At 49.2% G+C, this 18,189-nt stretch overlaps 1 protein-coding gene across 1 annotated transcript; it reads left to right on the top strand.

The window, feature by feature from the left end:
- The first annotated feature begins 318 nt into the window (after nt 1-318).
- LCMT1 (leucine carboxyl methyltransferase 1) lies at nt 319-17,239 on the top strand. Its single transcript, XM_085074273.1, has 11 exons — nt 319-462; nt 1,445-1,536; nt 2,057-2,178; nt 3,438-3,514; nt 4,277-4,338; nt 10,870-10,972; nt 12,170-12,290; nt 13,038-13,139; nt 13,747-13,838; nt 15,008-15,105; nt 16,401-17,239. The coding sequence occupies exons 1-11, from the start codon at nt 386-388 to the stop codon at nt 16,421-16,423; spliced, it is 969 nt and encodes a 322-aa protein (XP_084930399.1). The 5' UTR covers nt 319-385; the 3' UTR covers nt 16,424-17,239.
- Nucleotides 17,240-18,189: the final 950 nt, after the last annotated feature.

Raw genomic sequence — 18,189 nt, 5'->3', positions numbered from 1 at the left:
TCCCGCCCGCCCGCCCGCTGCCCCGATGGCGGCCCGGAGCAGCGCCGCGGCTCTCCCTCCGCCGCTCTCTCGGTGCTGCCGGGCGCTGCTGCTCCATGAGGCAGTCGGGCCGAGCTGGCTGGCGGCTCGCTGTTCGCGGACAGCCCAACCCGCATCCCCCGCCCCGACCGCTGAGCGTCCCCCTGACTACAGCTCCCGGCTCGCCTTGCGCTGCCGCCGCCGCTTCCTGGGCCAGGCGCTGCAGCCCGCGCGCTCCCATTGGGCGCCGCGCGGATCGATGAGCTCACTGACCAATCGCCGCCGAGTTCCGGCCGCGGCTGCCCAATGGGAGGCGGCGGGGGGCGGGCTGTAGGGGCGGTGGCAGCGGCCGGGCCCCGCGCGCTCCATGGCGGCCGCCGGCTGCCCCGACGAGGCGGACGAGGCGGTGCGGGGAACGTGCGAGGACGCGTCCGTCTGCAAACGGTACCGGAGCGGGGCGGCGCCGAGCCGAGCCGGGCCGGGCCGGGCGAGACCTGCCGCTGTCCCTCCGCACCGGGCAGGGCCCCGCGGCGGGGCTGGGTGTGGAGGGGCGAAGGTCGGGCAGCCCGGGAGCGGAGCGGGAGCGACAGGGCTGTCCCGGGCCGGAGCGGCAGGGCTGTCCCCGTCCGGAGCGGAGCGGCAGGGCTGTCCTGGGGAGCGGCAGGGCTGTCCCGGGGAGCAGAGCGGCAGGGCTGTCCCGGGGAGCGGAGCGGCAGGGCTGTCCTGGGGAGCGACAGGGCTGTCCCGGGGAGCGGAGCGGCAGGGCTGTCCCGGAGCGGAGCGGAGCGGCAGGGCTGTCCCGGGGAGCGGAGCGGCAGGGCTGTCCCGGGGAGCGGAGCGGCAGGGCTGTCCCGGGCCGGAGCGGCAGGGCTGTCCCGGGGAGCGGAGCGGCAGGGCTGTCCCGGGCCGGGCTCGCTGTGCCCCGCGCTGGGTCAGTGCTGGTGGGTTATCTGTCCTTTGCAGCAGATCGCTGAGCTCGGCTGGAGAGTGTTCCCGCCGGGGTCAGTGGTAAAGCCCGAGAGCTGTGTTAGCACAGAGTGCTGCTGTGCTGAGGTGAGGTGCAGAGGCTCTGCAATAAATGCAAACACCGTGTGATATCTGTGTGCAGAAGGAAAGTCTGGTTTGTGTGTCTGAGCAGCTGGAGACAGACAATTCATCTGATGGGTTATATTCGAGATTTTGGTCTTTGCTTCCAAAATTTCGTCCAACATTAAATTGAAAAGATGCTTGTTTAATATGGCAACAGCTAAAATTTCTGACTAATTATATAATCTCTTAATTTATGTAGTTTCACACATGGAAGAGATTTTTAAACCATGTTTCATGTGCACACCCAGGGCAGAGGAACCTTTCCAGTCTGTGTATCTTTTAGGTAAATTTTGCTGGCTTTATTTCATAATTCTCTCCTTTCCCTGCTGCTGGACAGGTTTGCTGTGAGTGTTGGCTACTGGAAGGATCCTTACATCCAGTATTTCGTGAGACAAGCCAAAGAGAGGAAAGCACCTGAGATCAACAGAGGCAAGTTGGGTTGGCAATGGGGACACTGAGCTGGTCCTGATAAAACCTCTGTGCTCTGGGTGTTAGTGGTGGGAGGGAATATGTGGAAGAATGAGACCAGGTTTCTTCACAAGAATGATTATCAAATTTTTTAAATATCATACTGTAAATCAAAACTCACTTCCTTTCTGTGTTCTGCATGGGCTGTCTCTGTGTGTCTGTGTGCAGAGATCTCCTCAAAGCAATCAGAAATGCTGGTTTGACCCAGGACAGTTGGGTATGTCAGCTCTGCCCTCTGCAAGTGCAGAATTACTCTGCTCTGCTGGAGGTGAAACTTGAGTCAAACTTCTGTTCACTCAAGGAGTTGTGTTGATCAGCGCATGAGATTTTGTTAGTAGTTAAAAAAGAAAAACAAAAGCCCTTAGGTACCTTGAAAAGAGGGAATTATTCTTCCTGCAGACTGTCTAAAGAGCTTCAAGAGTGTCAAACATCAGCTATTATGTGACAATGCTAACTCACCCAGGGTTTGTGTGCATTCCAGGTTACTATGCTCGTGTGCACGGAGTCAGTTACCTGATCGAAGCTTTCCTGAAGAAGACAGAATGCAACTGTCAGATTGTGAACCTTGGGGCTGGCATGGACACCCTGTTCTGGAGACTAAAGGTGACAGGAGCTGCAGGGGACACAGGGCTGGGGGGACCTGGGAGGAGCTGCTCTGTCACACAGGCAGGCAGCACAGCAGGAGCTCCCACAGAACCCCAGGATAGCTGGGATGGAAGGGACCTCTGGAGACCATCCAGTCCAACCCACATCCAGTTTGTATGTGTGTGTAACTCATGGAAATTCAATTATTCAGATGTTGTATGGTGGTATCATTCCCATTGAACACACCTCTGAGTGAATTGTCCTCTTGTTAGCATTTACATTTGTAAATTTGGTTTCTGGAGGGAAGCCTGAGGAGCATTTTCTTGGTCACAATTCACTGTATTCCATCAGTGGAAGGGAGAAAATACAGATTTTTTTTTCCTAAGATGTGAAGCTTTTATCTTACCTGCATTCCTACAAAAGCTCTGTCAATACACTGTTTTGGTAACAGTGATTTGAAAAGCTGAAGCAGGACCTGTAATTCCAATTCTTTGTCCTTGTGGAGAGCAGGTGTGGAGTAATGAATGTACAGAAGCTGGGAGCCACTCAGTGGAGTGTTCAGTGCTCTGGTTTAATCTCAGAAATCCATGGCTTGACAGCCAGAACAAGCAGCAACATCCATCACAAAGGGCTTGCTGCACAGAGAGACACTTGGCACAGCTTCTCCATCTGGCTGGGAGGTTGTGCCAACATGGAATGAAGAGCTTTCCCCCTCTTTTGTAGTCCAGGGAGACTGGTGTGCTTGTGCTCTGGCTGTGGGCTGGAGAACTGGAATGTGGTCACTGTCTGGGCAAACCTGTGCAGAACATTCCTGGTTCTTTCCTGGGAAGGCTGTGCTGGAAATCACGGGAAATGCTGTGGGAGTTTCCTGTTGCTGTGCTCTTCCAGATCCTCAGAATACACAGTTGGAGTGTATATTTCAGTGATCTGGGGTTTGGGGTCAGAGTCCTTCTCCCTCTGGACACATCCCAAACCCACCTGGGCACAAGGTTTGGACCAGATGATCTTCAGAGGTCACTTCCAAGCCCAGCTATTCTGGGGTTCTGTGATTACATAAAACATTAAATAATTTCTGTAATTCTTAGAGAACATTCTAATGTCTCTGAACTGGTTTTTGTTGGACTTTAGGGGGTTTTAAGCTGTGGGGCATTGTTATACCACTGTTACAAATGCCAGTGCAAGCTAAACCAGAGCTGTTTAGAATTTAAGGTTCTGTCTTGTCCTGTGCATGTCAAACTTGAGTGCCCCTAATTCTAATGTCTTCCTCCAATTCCCAGGATGAAAATCTTCTCCCTAGAAAATATTTTGAAGTGGATTTTCCAATGATCGTTGCAAGAAAAATCCACAATATCAAGTAAGTCTGAGGCCTGTGTTCAGCTGTGGGAGACTGAATGTGTCATCATTTCATCTCTCTGCTGAGAAACTCTTCATGTTCTGGGCTGTGAGGGTGGGGAGTGCCCAGAGGTGCCCAGGGAAGCTGTGGCTGTCCCTGGATCCCTGGCAGTGTCCAAGGCCAGGCTGGACAGAGCTTGGAGCAGCCTGGGACAGTGGAAGTGTCCCTGCTATGGCAGGGTGGCACTGGGTGGGCTGTAAGGTCACTTCCCAAACCATTCCAGGGCTCTGTGTAGAATAAAGGTTCATTATGCAGGCAGGAGTGTGAAAGCTTTGGGGAGCCAAGCAGAGCTTGGTCTGTGGCAGGGAAAGTCTGACAATTAGAGGTGATTAAATCTTCTCCTGCTGTTGAAGACAGCCCTGAATTCCCAGATGTGCCTGTTCACTTGGAGGCAGGATAGCTTCTGCTGTCTGGGAATATGCTGTTGGAATTAATCCATTTAGCCTTATTGAGGCCATGCTACAGAGTATCTGGATTTCTCCTGAAAGATTCCCTCAAAACTTAGAGTAATTGGATGTAAAACTCAGCTCCAACTTCCACAGACTTGCAAAGGTTTTCCTTTCCAGCAGAGGGCAGAGATATTCCCTTGGCTGCTTCTGACACACACACACACACACACACACACTCTCACATATATATCTATATATATGTTAAGAAAAAAGCTGTAAGCACACTGTTGAACAGGCTTAACTGCTCTGAGATGCTTCTTCCTTCTTCCCACAGATCAAAACCTCCCCTGTCAAAACCAATTATGGAATCCCATTCAGGGGACTCTCTTCTAATAGGTGAGTCATCTTCAAACTCAGTCAGTGATGTACTGCAGCACTTTAAAAACTTTTCTGATCATTTTGTTCTGCTATGTGGGCAGGCTTTTAATGTTTGAAATGCTGTTTGGACAGAGAATTGGGAGGGAAAAGAGGTTTTTTTCTTCTCTTACAGACTCCTGCCCATTTGTTCTGTGTCATGTTAGAAATGTCTTCTCTTTAAGTGGTTTTATTCTGGCAGAAAGTTGTTGGGTTTTTTCTTTTTCTCTCATATGTGGCTCATTTTCTGTCACAGGAAAGGAAAAAGGCATGGATACTGGATTAAAATATCTGTTGAGTGTTTATCTGCTTTCTGTCTCATTAAGAGCTCCAGCCTTTCCATTTAGCAGAGTTTTCACAGCAGAAACACAGCCTGCCCAGTCCAGGCTCAGGAGCCAGTGCTGGTTGTTACATTTTAGTGTTAAAAGGTTCATTTCACAAGGTGTAATGTGGCTGTACTGATTTTTAACCTCATTGTGGAACAGAAGGTTGTGGATTGCCCATCCCTGGCAGTGCCCACGGCCAGGCTGGACAGAGCTTGATCAACCTGGGACAGTGGAAGGTGTCCTTGTCCATGGCAGGGGTGGCACTGGATGGTCTCTAATGTCCCACCCAGCCCAAGTCATTCTATAATTGTATGTTTGTGTCAGGCCTGCACTTGAAAACCCTTTTGTGGAAAATTCACTGGGTGCCATTGAGTTCATGTTGTCAGTGCAGATGCTGAGCTGCAGTGCTGCTTTGGGCAGTTCAGGAGGGCAGTAATTACCTGCATCCACCACAGCAAAGACAGCCCTAAGGCAGAGCCTGCAGTGCTTGCTGTGCCTGCTGGGATCACCTGTGGCCTCTCAAAGAAGCACAATTCTAGCCCAGGCTCTGGGCACGTTCTGCAGATTTTATTGCTGCACATCAGAGAGTCTTCACTTCCCAGTCCTGCAGAGCCTTTGAAGGGCAGAGTTCTCCCTTGTACCTTCAGCCTCCTGAGATGACAGTCCAGTGTCCCACTCAGAAAAAGGGCTCCTGGGGATCCCTGGGTTCCAGGCAGCTCCTCCTGGGGCACATCTCACCCCCAGGGAGGTGTGCTGCACCAGCACTGCTCCAGAGGCACCCACTGGCTCCATCCCAAGGGCTGGGTGGGGTTTGTGTTCCTCAACAGCTGTAGGTTTGGAGCAGCAAAACACCTGCAGCCCTAGCAGCTTGCATTGCTGTAATCTAAGGCTATTAATAGCCAGTTCCCACAGCACTGCAGTGTGCTGGTGAGACTGGTTTGTCTGAAGCTGCTCCTCTGGTTCCTTCTCAGTGCTAGGTGTGAAACCTCAGAGGAGCAGCTTTGCTGCTCCCAGGCTGGTGGAGGTTGTGGTGCACTGAGCTATCTGGGATGTAGCAGCATGTCCAGGACATGTGGAGGTGGTGCAGTGTTGTGTTGTGTCCAGTTTGAAATGACCCCAGGCACAGGGCAGTTCCAGTGAGATCCCCTGAATTTGGGTTTAAGGATCAGTTGATAGAACTGCTTGGTGTGGAAGTGCCACCAGAAGAGGTGCTGGAATAAGTCAGTAAATCAAACAGATGAGCAGAGATTCTTACAGATCCAAAGGAACTTGATGATGAATTTACTCAGCTGCTGGTTGGTCTGTACCCTCATTTAAAACTGTCTCACTACTGGAAGATCATGACTCAGATGGGCTCCAGGGGGAATCCAGGGAGCCCCAAGCTGGTAGGATTGATGTATCTACTGAACAAATCAGTAGGAACTCAAACAAACACTTAGTGGAACACAGGAATCATAGGATATGTTAAAAAAGAGTCAGCATGGCTTTTGGAAAGGTAAGTTGTGCTTCCCAAATCAAATGGAGTTCACTGAGTCAACATATCTGTTGGAAAAGGACATCAGGATAGTGCTGGGATTTCAAAACTGTGTTTTGCCTGTGTCCCTTGCCAGAGCATGCCAAAGAAGTGGCACAGTGGTTGTGGGAAAGGAATGGTTCTCATATGGATGAGGAGCTGGGATGGAGGGCGAGCATATGTTGTTAATTTTCATTATGGAGGAGATGGAGATCTGTGCTTAAGGGTATGTTGTTGTTCAACACTAAGAAAAAATGGGAAAATAGAGTGATTAGCAAGTGGCAGCTTGTTGGCAAATCCAAACTCTGAAGAGTGGTAAAGAACTGTAGAAGTATCTTGTGAAATTAGTGACTTGATGATGATTTCAATGTGGATTAATAGAAAGTGATGCACATGGGGGGAAAAACAGTTTGTGCTTCACATGTAAATGATTATTGCTGCCTTCCTGCAAGATCTGGGTATTAGAATAAATAGATGGATGAAAGCATGAGCTCAGTAATGGTCCAGGAATACAAAGCAAATTTAAGCATTTTTGAGAAAAAGCTAGAAAACAACTTGGCTACCAGTGTGGGTAGGTGTTTGCTGTCCTTGACTTTTCCCTTTGTAGCTGCTGTTGGTCTCTGGAAGGCTGGGAATCTTCCTGGGGGGACCTTTGGTCTGACCTGGCACAGCTGTTAGACTGTGGCATATTCTGGGAATCCCACCTGTCCCAGGGGTCTGGGGGGCACAGGGGAGCAGCACTGCTGGGTAGGGAAATGTTAATTGTTTTTGTGGGCATGTGGAGCAGGATTTTAGACTAGAATCCTGTGCCTGCTTCTTCACATCAGATCCACACTGCTGTCTCTGGTACACCAGGAATAATGTGTTCAGATTGTTTGGAATGTTGGTTTTGAGTTGTTAGAATTTGGATTGGCATGATTCAGGTTCTCTTACTGCTTTTCTGCTCAGCCTGGATGTTCTCATGGCACGAAGGTGCTGCTAACAGACAGCTTCCCTGGCTTCAGGGCAGCATCTGCTGGGCTTCCTTGGGCCAAAGCAGGGACAGCATGGTGTGCAGGTCCAGTGCAGAGCTGGAGCCCTGGAATGCAGCAGGATAAACAGCTGAACAGCTCCCTGGTTCCCTGGGCAGTGTTGGATGTCCAGGGAAAGCAGTGCCAATATCCTAGCAGATTGTTTTCAGAGTTCAGTGGCACTGTCTGGTGGATGTTGCTCGTGCTGGGAGGTCAGTGCTGCACCTTTGTTACCTTGGCAGGTGCAAATTGCACCTCATGAGCTGTTTTTGTGTGCTTCTCACACCTCCTGCCCTGCTCTTCCTGTGCCTCTCACACCTCCTGCCCTGCCTGGGCCAGCTTGGCCACTTGGTTGTTTCAGCTTCCCTCCATCCCTAGACTTTCTGGTGACCCAGGTAGCTGTCAGGGGGAGTTGCAGGCCTTGTTTTGGGGCTGCCCTGTGTTTGTAGGACAAGGTGAGTGTTGGGCAGTGTTTGTAGTGGAGCCCAAGCTGGGGCAGAGCAGTGCTTACCCTGCAGAACAGGCTGCTGCTTTGTAAAGCTGCCAGAGATACCTTAGCATGAAAATCCTAATGAAATCGCTTTGAGTCAATAGTATCCTGCATGCTGTCTCTTGGAAAAGCTCCAGGAAATTGTTGCACTAATGTGAGAAGCGAGTGAGAGAAGAAAGCTGAATTCTTGTGGCAGAGGAAGAGCTCCATGTGCATGGAGGCTGCAGTGCTGCCCCAGCAGCTGGCTTAGGGCAGCAGGGAAGGCTGAGGCCACCTTCTAGTACAGCACTTACTTCTGACACTTCTGGGAAGAAAAAATCCAGTGTGGTGAGGTCAAAAGGCAACTCTAAGCAGCTCCTGCTACTACTCAGTTGCTACAACCTTGTCTTGTTCTATGACTGGGAAATTTGAACCACTTGTGTTGTTACCTCTGTGCCAGAAGTCATGGAAAATAAACATACAAGTGTGTGCCCAGAGCAAAGCATTCTCTGCTGGTTATCCCTGGAGACCTGAACCCTGGGCCTGGGCCAGGAGAGCCTGGCTGGGGTGGATGAGGTGCTGAGACTCATCTTTTTCCCCTTCTCTCTCCCCTCCCTTGTATTTCTGAAATGAAATCTGAGTTTGGTGTTTCTCAAACCTTCATTTCAGCCAAGTACAGAGAGAATCTTTGTTGATGGCTGAGTGTGAGCATCACCCAGAGCCCCAGGGCAGCTCTAGAGCAGAACATCTGACCAAACAACCTCACTAAAAAACAACACGAGGTGCTGGTGCCTGGCTAGGAATTACTGCTTGGAATATGGGGTTTTCAGTGGTTTGAAGCACCAAATGTCACTGGCTGTGCCAGCATTAGGGCAGCTGGTCTGAGTCACAGCATTGCAGTGAGAATGAACAGAGGGGTTTAACAAACACAAGATCAATGCAGTTAAAACAAACTCTTGTTCCTCAGAAGGAATCAATGGGGACCACGTGGTTGTGCTGCCAAGCTGGAACTTGCTTTTCCTTTTCCAGCTGCCCTATGGATGGGCAGGAATTTTAAAATCCATTTGCAGCTAGGCTGCTCAGTCAGAGGGCAGCAGATTTCTCAATTTCATATTTCACAGAATATCCTGAGTGGCAAGGAACCCACAGGGATCATCCAGGTCCAGCCTTGGCCCTGCACAGCACAGCCCCAAGAGCCTCCAGCTCTGCAATAGAGCAGGAGTTGATGCCAGACCATGCACCAGCAGTGCAGCAGTTTTTGGGATGTTTATGGCTGGATTTGTGGCCTCCAGGCTGGGGACAGTGGCAGTCCCAGCTGTCCCCAGCTGCCAGTGCCCTGCAGTCAGTGAGTGTTTGCTTCCTAAGTGGGAGGTGATGGAGCAGTTGATGTTTGCCTGGTTAACAATGATCAAACTGAGAGAAATTTGGATTAGAAATTGAGGAGAAATCCTTCCCTGCGAGCTGGTGAGGCCAGAGAAGCTGTGGCTGCCCAAGGCCAGGCTGGACAGGGCTTGGAGCAGCCTGGGGTGGTGGAAGGTGTCCCTGCCCAGGGCAGGAGGTGGCACTGGATGGTCTCTAAGGTCCCTTCCCATCCAAACCAATTCAGGATTTGATGACAAAAACGTTTGAGTCAGTGTGATGTGAGCAAGGCACATTCACTTCCACCTTGGAGTGTTTGTGCTCCTTCTCTCCTGGATCCCTTAAAAAGTTTTGTGGTTTATTTCTGGCTTTTATTTCTGTTCTTTATTGATGTACTCGTGTGTCCAAGCCTCTGGAGCTGGACAGGGAGCTGGCATTAACTCCCTACTAATTGTGGTGGCTGACGCTCTCTGTGCCGTATCCATGGACAGAAACCAATCCCTATTTAAACACTTCCCTGTGTGTGGTGGGGTTTTTGGGTGGCTTTTTTTGATGCCATTATCATGGCCTTGATGTAATCACTTAAATAGAAGGGTGTGGGAAGTAGTAAAGCTATTACAGAACATGCACATGGAAAAAGCCTTGACTCAAAATGTTGAATCATTCGCCGCACAACTTTTTTTTTCATTTTTTTTTTTTTCCCTTGTAACTCTCTTTCTGAACTGTTCTCAATCCTGGATCTGCTCCCAAGTGCTGCTGGAATGGCAGCTATTGTCACTTGCTAGTGCCACTTCTAGGGAGCTGGTCACTGGAAATCTAAACAGAGCTGCTTCCTCTGCAATGTTGATCACTGCTTGATGTACTAATTGGGAAAACCCATTTTCCTGCTTTATCTGTCTCACTCCTGGGGTACAAGAGGGAAATGCTGGGCTGTTCTCTCCTAGTCCCTTTGCTCTGGAAAGGCTGAGGTGTTCCCAAGCCATGCCATGTATCCTGCAGGACTTTGGCTCCAGGTGGGTTTGCTGGAGCACTTGGGAAGTGTTTCCTGCAGGCTCTGGGCTCCTCTGGGTGCTCTCCTTGCTGCTGGGGTCACAATTATTGATGGCAGGAGGCTCTGGTGCTCCCTCTGAGCTGTGTCAGGATGGCAAATGCTGCTTGGACTCTGGGATTTTCTCTCCTTCATGCTGGGAGGCACCCACAGGAATTTGCTGCCTGTTGTATCCCAGGGGAATATCTGTTGCTCAGAATACCTTCTCTAATCTGTCTGTTTAGACTCTTTGCTGAAATACCACCACTAAATCCTAGCAAAAGGCTAAATGATAACTTTTTTTTTTTTGCCCCAAGTCTGGTCCTCATATTTATTATATAACTGTATATATGGTTAATTTATATAGCTATATCTGTCGTTTATACTTGAAATATTGTCACTCTTAGCTTAATTTTTCAGAAATTGATATTCCTATGTACATACATTGGGCCATGTAAGAAGACTGTCCAAACAAAACAAAAATCCTGCCTTTAATCTTCACATTTTCCTTCTCTCTGCATTCCTGGAAACCATGGCAACGGCTGGGATCACCTCTCTGCTTCAGCATGGCTGCAGAGGGAGGGAGCAGGTTTGGTGCAGGGTCTGCTGCTGATGGATCACTGTAGAGCACAAGGAGGAAGGAAATCAATCTTTTAAAAAGAAGGGTTTGCTGCTCATAGTTTGGTATAACAGACCAAACTTTGGCTCCCAATTCATGTGTTCCTGTGTATTTTTTTTTTTTTTTTAATTCATAATTCCAGCATCCCTCTCACTGGTAACGTTAGTCTCTCCACATGTTTGCCTTGCAGATTCCCACAGCCTGGACTCCAGTCGGTATTCCATAGTGGGAGCAGACCTTCGATTCCCATCAGACCTGGAGGAAAAGCTAAAGAAACATAACCTGGATGTACAGTAAGATCATAGGGTTTGAACTGATTTTTTTTTTTTTAATGAGGGCTTGTGGAAGCTTTTGCCCAAGGTCAGGTAGGACAGGGCTTGGAGCAGCCTGGGATACTGGAAGGTGTCCCTGCCCATGGCAGGGGTGACACTGGATGGGCTTTAAGGTCCTTCCAACCCAAACCATTCCAGGATTCTGTGATTTTAGAGTTTTATCTTTGTTATTATCTTCTGTGGCCTCCACTTACACCCCTGTCATTCCCTAAACCCTTTGGTGGAGGGACTGCAATGGAACCCTTGGGATCTGAATCCCAAAACTCCTCTGGGGTTTATTGTTCACCAGGAGGCTTTGGAGGGGGCAGGAGTTGAGTTTTTGAGTGGATGATGGACAGACCTTTCAAATCTAAGCAATATAAATAGCAACGATCTGGCTGGGTGGGAGAGAGCATATGGGGAAGCAGAATGCATCAAATTGCCATTTAATTCTTTACACTTCCATCCTCTGAAATGTTGCCTTGCTTGCCTACATTGCTGCTCCTTGTGGAATTTCTCCTGCTTCTAGTGACTTTTTTTTCCCCTTTCATTCCAGCAATTAAAAGCAAACTCAATAATTGTGAAGAAAATCACTTGTGTAGATGTCTATTTTTGTTGTTTTGTGGATGGAGGGGGAAGAGGCAACGTGCAAACTATGGATTACATTTTGTTAGATAATAATATGTGAAGATTATTTTACAGATACTGAACAAATTTGTCTAATTAAAATTCTTCTTAGAACTTTTTTGAAAGGGAAAACTTCTTCATTTTCAATGTGTAATGAATTCCTGATTTCATTGATCTCTACAAGAGGGTGAACTGTGTTTACAGGGCACAATTGTTCTGCCAAGGGAATTTTAATATACACCTCAGTTCATGCAGTTACAGAATGCACATTGTTCTGTGTTCAGGGCTGACTTTGGGGAGATTGTTTCCTAAAATCTCTGGTTCACAACCACGGGAGTCTCCTGTGGTTAATTAATTCACAGCTGCCAGAAAGCCCAGTTCTAGTCAACGTGATGAAGAGATTTCATTCACTCTTCAGTGTCTAGTTCATAAAAAATGGAGCTCTTTCAGGAAGTTCTGGGGACACGAAATGACTTGCTTGCTCGCAATTGTTAGCAGATTTTTCTTGTTCTTTTGCTGGAAATCATGTTCTGCTCGGGTTTTGTTTTGCAGTTTGCCAACGCTGCTGGTGGCTGAGTGCGTGCTGGTTTACATGACCCCCCAGCAGTCTGCCAGCCTGCTCAAGTGGGCAGCAAGCACCTTCCCCGTGGCCATGGTTATCAATTATGAGCAGGTAAAACCAAAAGGGCATTTTTAGACCTGCATTGTTGTGGTAAAAATTGCTTTCGTAGGTGGGAGTTAGTGAGAAACAAGAGTGGGCCTTGTCCTTTTGGAGAAACAGCAGTTTCTGCTGAATTTCTCTAGTAATGTGGTTTAACTTGTAGCTTGGTTAGCTCATTGTGGAGAAAATACAGCTATTCTGAAAGACAATTTCTGAACTATGTTGAAGCAAAATAATTGAGACTTAATCCATACGTGGAGAAAACCATAGAATATTGATTTAGCTAAAACGGAGGAAAAAAGCAATGCTGCTGAGTGCTGGCTCTGGGTGTATAACATTACATAATTACCTCTCTGTTCTTTGGCAAAGTGGAGCAAAAATCACATCAGCAGGAACTCTGCTTCTCCCTGTTGAAGTAAAACACTGCCTCGGGGGAACTAGGTGGCTCCAGGAGTTAGTAACAGGATCTTCCAAGCTGTAAATCAGAGCTGGGGAGCTGAACCGAGCTGCTGACAGCTGAGAGCAGAGGCAGTGACAGCGGCATTGTCCCTCTGTCACTGTGGCTGTGGCCCTGAGGGAGCTGAGGAGAAGGTGGCAGAGGGGAGCAAGGCCTGGTGTGAGGATGTGCAGCTCACTGTTCTCCTGTACGTTTTACAATGTAGGCAATCCAAGGGTTTGAGCAGCTTGCTGCTTCCCCCCGCAGCAGCAATGCCGTTGTGTTGGGAAGGTGCAACACTTTTGTCTCCTTCTCTACCTGAGGTGAACATGAGGGATCGCTTCGGGCAGATCATGATTGAGAACCTGCAGAGGAGGCAGTGCAACCTGGCTGGGGTGGAGCTCTGCAGCTCCCTGGACTCCCAGGTGAGTGGCACAGAGCTCAGGGCTGGCAGTGACCTTCCTCAGCTGGCTGGCAGCCCTGCCTGGCTGTGCCCTGTGGGTTGGGAGGGATGGAGAGACCACCCAGTGCCACCCCTGACATGGCAGGGACACCTTCCACTGTCCCAGGTTGTTCCAAGCCCTGTCCAACCTGGGCTTGGACACTGCCAGGGATCCAGGGACAATCTGTGCCAGGGCCTCCCCACCCTCCCAGGGAACAATTCCTTCCCAATATCCCATCTCTCCCTGCTCTCTGGCAGTGCAGACCCATTCCCTGTGTCCTGTCCCTCCATCCCTTGCAAACAGCCTCTCTCCATGTTCCCTGTTGGCTCCCTCAGGTCCTGGAAGGCACAGTGAGGTCACCCTAGGGCTCCTCTTTGATACCTGAATGCCAGGGTTGTACAAAACCTCCTGACCAGAGCCCAGCCCTGCCCTCTCTGCACAGATCAGCAGCACACATTTAGGGAAGAGTTCAGGAGCTCTTCAGAGGACAGGCCAAGCAGCTGCCCTGTGAAATGCTCAGGGACAGAAGCTGTCCTCTGGTGCTTTCCCTGGAATGCTGTGAAAGCTCTGCTGCCCCTTTGTTTTGCAGAGGGAACGTCTGCTGCTGAACGGCTGGGAGAACGCCCGTGCCATCGATATGATGAAGGTGTACAGCTTCCTGCCACAGGCTGATGTCAGAAGGTATCACTTTTGGACCCAAAAGTCACCTTCAGATGCCGTTTCCAAGGTCCTTCCCATCCATTTGTAGCGTGGTGTCCCCTGGTGTGGCAGAGAGGAGGTGCTGCCCAGGGAGACACAGCATTTCTGAGTGAAGCTCTGCAGAGCCTTCAGGATAATGGAGTGATGATCCACAGGGTTGACACTGCCAGCAGCAGGCTGGCAGCAGTGATGTCTTATTTGGGTGTGACATAAGGCATCTCATGACAGAAATCTGCAGAAGATGCCACAGAAATGCTGCGTTGACTTTTTGCAGTCCCCAGGATGTTCCTTGTGAAGATCTTGGCTGAGGTTAAACCACGACATGTCGAAATCATCTTCATGAGGGGGAGACTGCTGGGTCTCAGAGCACAGAGCAGGGAGCTAAATGCTGTTTGACAGTCACTAATCTGCCTGGATTTTGTTAATTTTTCTGCATTAAATGCTAATCAATGGGAAACTTTAAGGAGTAACTTCTTAGGGATATAATGCTGTGAGTCATTCATAGTTGGAATTAGCTGAGCAAGTTACCTTGGTCAAAATATTCACATATGGGGGTTTCTCAAAGCCTGGAACTGAACAGGTGAGAGTGGAAATCAGAGGTGGTTTAAATAGGAACAGGGATGTGTGGTGGCACCATATGGCACTGATGGAGACACAGAGCTCGTGCTTGCTTTGCAGCATTTTTGGCTACCTTGGATCTGCTCAGCTCCTTGCACTTGTTCCACATGCCAGGAAATAGGTTATGTAAACTCTGTCCTGCAGGATTACTGAGGCAAATAATGCTTTTCCTTTAGAAAAGTCTTCACAGGAGAGTTCCTCTGCAGCACTTCACACCTGGGAGTGCATTTAGGAACTTGTACCCCTCAGCCTCTTTAGATCCTTGGTAGCAGTGCTGGTATTTGTGGGAAGTTGCACAGATCAGTCCTGGAATACAGAATTCCAGGGATGAGGAAAGCATCCTGAGGGTCACTTGTCTCATACATTGACAAGGGTGGGAGCAGTGGTGGCATCATGGATAAAAACCTGAATTTATCCCTGGAAAGTTATAATTCCCTCTGTGGCCATAGCTTTCACTCCCATGGAGTGAACAGTTCAGTAAAAATTCTCCTGAGAGTCCAGCTCAAATCCTGACTTTTGTTTTATTCCTGCAGGATAGAAGCCCTTGAATTCCTGGATGAAAAGGAACTGTTTGAACAACTGATGCAGCACTACTGCATCTGCTGGGCTTCAAAGGACAGCAGCAATCTGGGTAATGTCCTGCAGCACCTGGGGTGATCCTTGCCATGCAAACCTTGGGGGGAAGGCTGGCATGTCCCACCAGGTGTCCCCCAGAGCCCCTCTGTCCCAGCACTGAGCTCTGCTGCTCTGTCCTCGGGGTGCTTGCACCTCCCAGGTGGGAATTGTTTCTCCACAGCCTTTGGAGGCTTTGTGGACATCCAAGTGGGAAGCCTGTCCAGTACAGGGGAGTTGGAATTTTCCCCCAGAAGATGCCGTATGGGTTACTTTAAATAACTGCCTGCTTTATCCTATCAGTGCTAATTGAAAGGTTTACAAATCCCATGCATGGGAAGTGCCATATGGGCACACGGTATATGAAGGCACAGTGTCCTGACAACACAAAAATAAATTTGTATTACTTATCCCAGGCTTCTCTGCACTGTCCCCATTTGCAGCCATCTGACACTGAAGTTTTCCATGCTGCTCTCTCCCTGGGGAAAAAATTCCCTCTGAAATTAACTCCTTTCCATGTTCCTTTTGTTCTTAAAATTCTATCTGTCCTGGTCTGGAATTTCTGTGAAACAGAGAGACTTGGCTTAGGCTTTCTGTAGCATTTGGATGTTGCTGCTGCTCAAGAAATGATAAAAGGAGGGGAATTGTGGTTTGGTGAGGGATGGATGGCCACAGCCTGTATTTGTCCAGATTAGAAAGACAACTCTGTTGCAGTCTCTGTTTGTCTCTACTTCTGGCTGCAATTTCAGGGACTTGAGTCTTTTGAGAAAACCTCTGCCTGCCACTTATATCATTTCCTCCCCTTCATCCTCTCTGCCCTTTCCTTGCTCCTGACAGAGAATCCAAGAGCAGACTTTATTGACTGTTCCTTGGCAAATGGGAATAGATGTGGTCTCTGCAGCCTGGCAGAGCAGCAAAGCCTCTGATAGAGCTGCTAAAAGGAGATCTTCAAATAAAAACTGATAAAAGGAGATCTTAACACCCTGTTGCTGCTGCTGTGACAGAGCTGCTGCTTTGTGCTGTTGCTCTCCTGAGTCCTCCAGAGCTGTGAGCTCAAAAATCCACATTTTCCATTGGATTTATCTGGGCTGGAAAGTGGTGGCTGTAATGCACAAGTGATTTTTAGAGGAGCTAAGGCCCAAACGTTCACCTGGTCCTAGCAGCCCTTATTTTGGGGATCTCAGCATTGCTCCTTGCTGTGATTAGAGAAGGGCTAAGGCCAGTTTAGGGTATGAGGTTAAGGGGTGCAGAAGGACAAGTAAGGTAAGAATCAACCCTCATTCTCCCCCCACATCCCTCTTTCTCTTCACACAGGTCTGGCAAACATCGACTTCTGAGGGCTGCAGGGAGGGGAGCCCTGGGGAGCCCTGGGACTGCCTTGGCTGGGGCCAGGATGTGGAGAGGATGGGATTTGCACGTGCCAAGCCTGAGCTGTGCCTGTGGGACACACCACAGCTCCTGGTGCTGCTGCTGGCAACAGGCCTGGTGCCTTGGGGTGCTGTTAAGGAATATTTTCTGTGAGCAAGACTTGCCTCCCATTCCCAGCAATCTAACAGTGGACTTTCACAAGGTGTCAGTAACTCCTGTGTAAAGCTTGCCTTCCTTAGTTTCAAACTGAAAGTGAAGTGTTCTTGGATCCTTTGATGTCCCTCGTCGGTGTTTTTGTGGATGTGTAACACATGTTTGTGACAGGAGGCTGGGCAGCTGCAGCTCAGGCTGCCTGCACTGTGCATGGCTGAGCAGGGAGGGCAGTTTTGTGCATTTTCTTTCTGTTCAGGTCTAATTGGGATGAAGTGTCACCGTGCTGGCTTCTCCAGGCTTCACTGTTGTGCAAGGCTGTCACTGTGCTGGCTGTTCCTGGGGGGGAAGGAGAGCCCTGACTGTGTTCAGTGATGTGCAACAAACTGGAGAGCAGCCTTGATCCTACTGGGAAGGGCTTAGCTTGTGCTTTCAGCACTGGGATGGTGGAGAAAGAAATTAATCTCAATTTGCACTGCTTCTGGTAGTATCTTTACACCAGTTTCTCCTTCTTTCTTTCCCCTTAAAAGAAGCAAAACAAAATCCCAACAGCAATGAAAGCCCTTGTTCTGTTGTTTGAAATTGAATCTTGCAACCTTCCTATGAGAAAAATAATAAATGTTTAGTATTTATAATTTGTCTCATGTCTGACTTGTTAGAAATGACTGATTTCTATCTGGTTTAGTGACATTTTTCCTCTCACCAAATGCCTCACCAAGAGAACTTTTTTAAAGCAGTTGCTGGTAGGTCCAGAGAAGCTGTGGCTGCTCCTGGATCCCTGCAAGTGTCCAGGGTGAGGCTGGACAGGGCTTGGAGCAGCCTGGGATGGGAGAAGGTGTCCCTGGCTGGGCACTGGATGGGCTTTGGGCTCCCTTCCCACCCAGACCATCCTGTGGTCCTGTGAACTGACCTTTCCTTCAGGGGTTAAAAATGAACCCAACCAGCAGCCCTACAGCTGCAGGAACCTTCCTGAGCAGTCACTAATGCCCTGCTCATTTCTTGGGAATTCAGTGAAGCATTCAGAGTTGCATAAAAGCCCATCTCCATCCATTTAATTTTGGCCAGACCCCCTTTGGGACCATATTCCCTGAGCCTGTTTCTGAGTGGGAGCCAAGCTGCAGTCCTACCTGCCCTGGAAGATCCAAATCTGTTCCTCTGGAGCAACCTGGGAAACACCCCCTGAGCTGCTGCATTTTCCATCTCAGCAGGTCTGAGTGCAGCTCACTGCAGAGACATCCTGGGCTCCATCAGTCTTTTGTGTCTTTTCTGTCATCATTTCATCCCTTTGTGTTTGGGAATAATGTCTCTGCTAGCATGAGGCAGATCCTGGTGCTCATCAGTTCTATTTTGGGTGCCTTTCTCATTTGTTCATCCAAGGGGAGCTCTGGAGAGCACAGCACAGGAGCAGAGCTGCTCAAAGGCACCACAGTGGCCTGTGCTTCCCCTGGGTGAGTTTGGCTTTCCATTCCCAGCTGCTCAGCATCCAGGGAGAAGGGAAATCTGCAAAATACTCTTCCAGAGGCTCTCCTCGCCGTTGCCAGCAGTGGTGAGGAAATTGGGTCACCTTGTGCTCCAGGGTTACAGG

This window comes from Lichenostomus cassidix, chromosome 14, assembly GCF_008360975.1.
Source record: "Lichenostomus cassidix isolate B80296 chromosome 14, HeHo_3.0, whole genome shotgun sequence".
Classification (NCBI taxonomy): Eukaryota; Metazoa; Chordata; class Aves; order Passeriformes; family Meliphagidae; genus Lichenostomus; species Lichenostomus cassidix.
The sequence above is the reverse complement of the archived record's forward strand: the minus strand, read 5'-3'. Positions and strand labels throughout refer to the sequence as shown.